The sequence below is a fragment of the Ammospiza nelsoni genome, chromosome 20 (assembly GCF_027579445.1).
Source record: "Ammospiza nelsoni isolate bAmmNel1 chromosome 20, bAmmNel1.pri, whole genome shotgun sequence".
Classification (NCBI taxonomy): domain Eukaryota; kingdom Metazoa; phylum Chordata; class Aves; order Passeriformes; family Passerellidae; genus Ammospiza; species Ammospiza nelsoni.
The window spans coordinates 8,683,151-8,687,153 of record NC_080652.1 but is presented as its reverse complement, the minus strand read 5'-3'; the positions used below and the strand labels follow the sequence as shown (position 1 = coordinate 8,687,153).

The following is a 4,003-nucleotide window of genomic DNA, read 5'->3' as shown; positions in this document are numbered from 1 at the left end:
TGCATTCAAATCATTTTAATGCACTTTATCAAAGAGGCTACAACAGTGTTTGAAACAAGTGCATCACCACCACACAGCTGGCTCACAGAACAGCCACAGCAGCCATCCACAGCCCTGCTGTGACCAGTGACACACAGAAATGGAAAACTACAGTCACATTCACAGAGATGGAAGGACAACTCATCCTCTTCTTCCTGCACTGTCACATCCAGCCTCCATCCTGGAAGAATTTATGCACATTCTTAAGGGTTTAGTCTTGTTCTGTAAATAACTGAATTTTGGTTTACCAGCCACGTTAACAAAAAGAGACTGATTATACCCAAAATAAGCATCTTCCTCACTAAAATTAAAAAGAAAATAAAGTGTTGCATTTCTTTTTCTATAAGAAAAGAAAAATGAACAGCTGGTTTGGGGGATGTGCTGTTCCTTAAAACTCCCAGAGTTCACGTGCTCCCCAGGGCTGGCCTGGAACCCACCTCCCTCTCCAGGTGAATCCACCTGCAGTTCCCAGGGGAGCTCAGGGCCCAGCCCCCTGCTTGCTGGAGTGAATAATCTCCCTGTTCACTCAGCCAGGAGCTGGAGGCCCAGGTGGGTCACACATCCCTGGCACTGCTCCCCCAGCACCCTGCCAAGCCTCGCTGGCTTTGTGGATCTCATTGCACTCACTTGAAAAAACATTTATTCACTGGGTTGTTTCTCCTGCAGAGCTAGTCCTGACAAAAGCAAGAGGGTTATTTGTGTGCAGAGCAATGCACAGGTCTGCAAAGCAGCGAGGTTTAAATCTATGAGCACACACACACACACAAGGTATCAAACACCAACACATGCAGAAATAGTGCTTTAAAAAAACAACCAGCTGCCTATTGTTTGCAGTGCTATGGAGCAGGGCTGAGTACACCAAACCTCTATGATTTCACTCTAGGACAGGTGTGTTCTGCTCAGTACATTGAGTTCAGCAAGGTTGAGTGTCTGTGTGTTTGTTTGTAGCATTTCACCCACACGGGAGAGGTGGAAGAGATTCTTCATTGTATTAAAAAAAATAAATTAAATAAAGTGCTTGAAAACAACACAAAGGAGGTTTTAGATAAATAGAACAGAATTAATGAGTGTGCCTAATAATAGGCAGGTAAATAATCCATCCTGAAGCTGACATCAAATGCTGATTTGCCTGGAGCTAAGCCTGTGCCCAGGCACTGCTGGGTTGCACACATGGCCTAGGCAGGACAGAAAGGGCGGAACCCTGAAGAATTTCCATGCTGAACCCTGGGTACATAATTCACACCCCTGGAAGTGGTAGTTCTGTGTTTAACAAAGATTCAGGCGCTTGCTGGGCTGAGTTCCTCAGCGTGATCTTGCCTTGAGCAAGTCAGGATTCAGCAGAAACTTAAACCTGAAAGCAGCAGCCTCTGTGCCCGAGCAGGGCAGTGCTTCTCCCTCCTAAAATCCTCCAGTTAATCGTAACAATCCCAGACACAACTTCTACAATACATGCACCAAACCTACAATCCAACCTGAACTAGAAGTTAAACCCTTCCAAGCTACTGCATGCATTAAAACTCGAATGCAAAGCAAACTCCAGTGGCCTCTTTCCTCCTGCAGCCCATCCCAGGAGTGGCTCTGGGCTCTGCAGGAGTTTCCTCACGTCCCTTAGGACATGTGTGTATTTACAGGGGTTTCCTGCTGTTGATTTCCTGGGCCTGTCCCTCCCTTTCAGGTGGGTCTGAAAGGAGTCAGCTCCCCTGACTCCACAGCTCCTGTTATTTGCATGAGGGAAATCAGAGAGGGCCCTTGGCTTTGCATGAAAACTCCAGCACACATTTCCTACCAGGTGTTTTGAAGGCTTGGATTAAATTCTCAACACATTCTCTCCCTGTTCCCACAGTGAACCACTCCATTCCCTGGCTGGGAGAGACCACTTCAGGGCAGCAATTAAAGACAGAAGGGCAAACAGAACAAGTAATGGCCAGATGGTTTTGGAGATCAACTTCTTAAAACCCCAGCCTTGATGGGAACAGATCTGTGCTCCTGTGTCCCACCAGCATTCCCAGAGCTCTGGAAATGCCCCAGGACTGGCCAGGAAGGGTGGCTGGGGATGGTGCCCAAGTGCCATCGGGTGTTTCTCAGGGCACACGAGCCACTTAGAAACAACACATGGTCCAGCACAGCCCCTGCCAAGATGCTGGGCAGCAACAGCCTTGAGAGCTCCCCAGCAAGGCTGAGTTTGCTGTACACACGCAGAATGGGAGTCCATAAACAGCAAAACCAAACACAAACAATCAAATTCAGCCTTCCTGCAGCGCTGCTTCCTGCGCAGGGCGGTGAGAGGGTGGTGCACACCCACCTCCCCCAGCTCTGCTTCCTCTCCACGTGTGGATTCCCGGGGGGAATTACATAATAGCACAGAACTTGGACTGGCCCGTGTCCCTGGGCACATCCAGCTTGTTTTTGTCCCGCACCAGGATGGCCTCGTTGCCGTACTGCGAGTACCACATGCTCCTGCTGCGGCTCAGGTACGTGTTGGGGGGAGCCGACTCCAGTTTCTGCTGCTGCTGCTGCCAGATGAGCAGGGACGTGTCCCTGTACCTGAGGCGGGCGTAGCCCTCGGACAGGGCTTTCTCGGGCAGGGGAACCCTCCCGTTCATCACCGGCTCACTCATCTGCCCCAGCAGAGCTCCACCTGCAGGGGCTCCTTCCCGAAATGATCCCCGCTGGGTCTGGCCAGGGCGATGGCTGCTGCTTGGAGGGAGGTGTTCTCAAGGGAGAACATCCCAGGGCGCAGCTCTCGGGATCCACGAGCTGCTGGCACCGCTCAGGAGACAGAACAAGGCCTTAAAATCCCAGCAGGCAGCCTGGCCTTGCCTAAAAACCCCTCCAGGGCTTCTGAGAGCTCACCCAGCGCTGCTACTGCAGGGTGCTCCATGCTGGGCAGGGCCCACACGTGCTGTTTGTTGTCAGTCCGTGCAGCTCCTCCATAGGCGCGAGCAGCCAGGCCCGGATGAGCTGAATTCCCTGGAGAACGGCTCCCAGAGCTGTCGGAGGTCAGAGATTCCCAGGCCCGTGTTCGGCCTCTCCCCGCGGATGGACGGAGCCCGCACGTCACGAGATGCAGGGATGCAGAAGATGCAGGAGAAGATGCTCGGCCCCGCTTGCGGTACCCAAGCTGGGGAGGAGAGGGGCAGTGCCGGCACCTCCGGACGGCACCTGCGGGGCACAGAGCGTCACCCAAGGGGCAGCACCGGGGGTCCCCGCCCTGCCACCGTCGCGTTCCGTGCCCCCCATCTCCCGCCCGCCCCCAGAGCCTCCCAGCGCCCCCGCGGGTGTCCCGCACGCCGCGGCCCTGCCCGCCCCGAGCCGCGGGTCCCGCACCGCCCTTCCCGCACCGCCCCCCGAGCGTTCCCCGCGCCCCCCGGCCCTGCCCCGGCCCCACCGTGCTGCGCTGCCCGGCTCGGCCCGGCCCGGCTCGGTTCAGCTCGGCTCGGCCGGCGCAGGCTCCGCCCGCCGTGATGCGCTCGGGAGGAGCCACGGCCGGGGCGGGGGCACCGGGGAGGGAGCGGGGGGCGGCACAGCCCGAGGGGGGCGGGGGAAGGCAGAGGGTGGTGCGGGGTGGGTGCGGGGATATGCGGGGTGATGTTGGGAGCCCCAGTTTGGATACGGGGCTCCGGGATGGCAGTGGGGTACCCGAGTGGGGGGTGTGGGTCTGGAGATGGCAGTGGGGCTCCCCAAGGTGGGTTTGTGGTCCGGAGAGGGAATGGGGTACCCCAGTGGGGTGAGTGGGGCCAGGGATAGCAGTGGGGTACCCGAGTGGGGTTTGTGGGTTCAGAGATAACAGTGGGGTACCCTAGTGGGGTGTGTGGGTCCGGGGTAGCAGTGGGGCCCCCCAGGGTGGATTTGTGGGTCCACGGATGGCAGTGGGGTACCCGAGTGGGTGCGGGGATATGGGGGGTGATATTGGGAACCCCACTTTGGATGTGTGGGGCTGGGGATGGCAGTAGGGTACCCAAAG

The 4,003-nt window shown here is 56.5% G+C and overlaps 1 protein-coding gene across 1 annotated transcript; it reads right to left on the bottom strand.

The window, feature by feature from the left end:
- Positions 1–3,479, bottom strand: BRD3OS (BRD3 opposite strand). The gene is made up of 2 exons (XM_059486603.1): positions 3,428–3,479; positions 1–3,201 (listed from the first exon to the last, which is right to left on the bottom strand). The coding sequence occupies exon 2, from the start codon at positions 2,655–2,657 to the stop codon at positions 2,388–2,390; it is 270 nt and encodes an 89-aa protein (XP_059342586.1). The 5' UTR covers positions 2,658–3,201; positions 3,428–3,479; the 3' UTR covers positions 1–2,387.
- Positions 3,480–4,003: the final 524 nt, after the last annotated feature.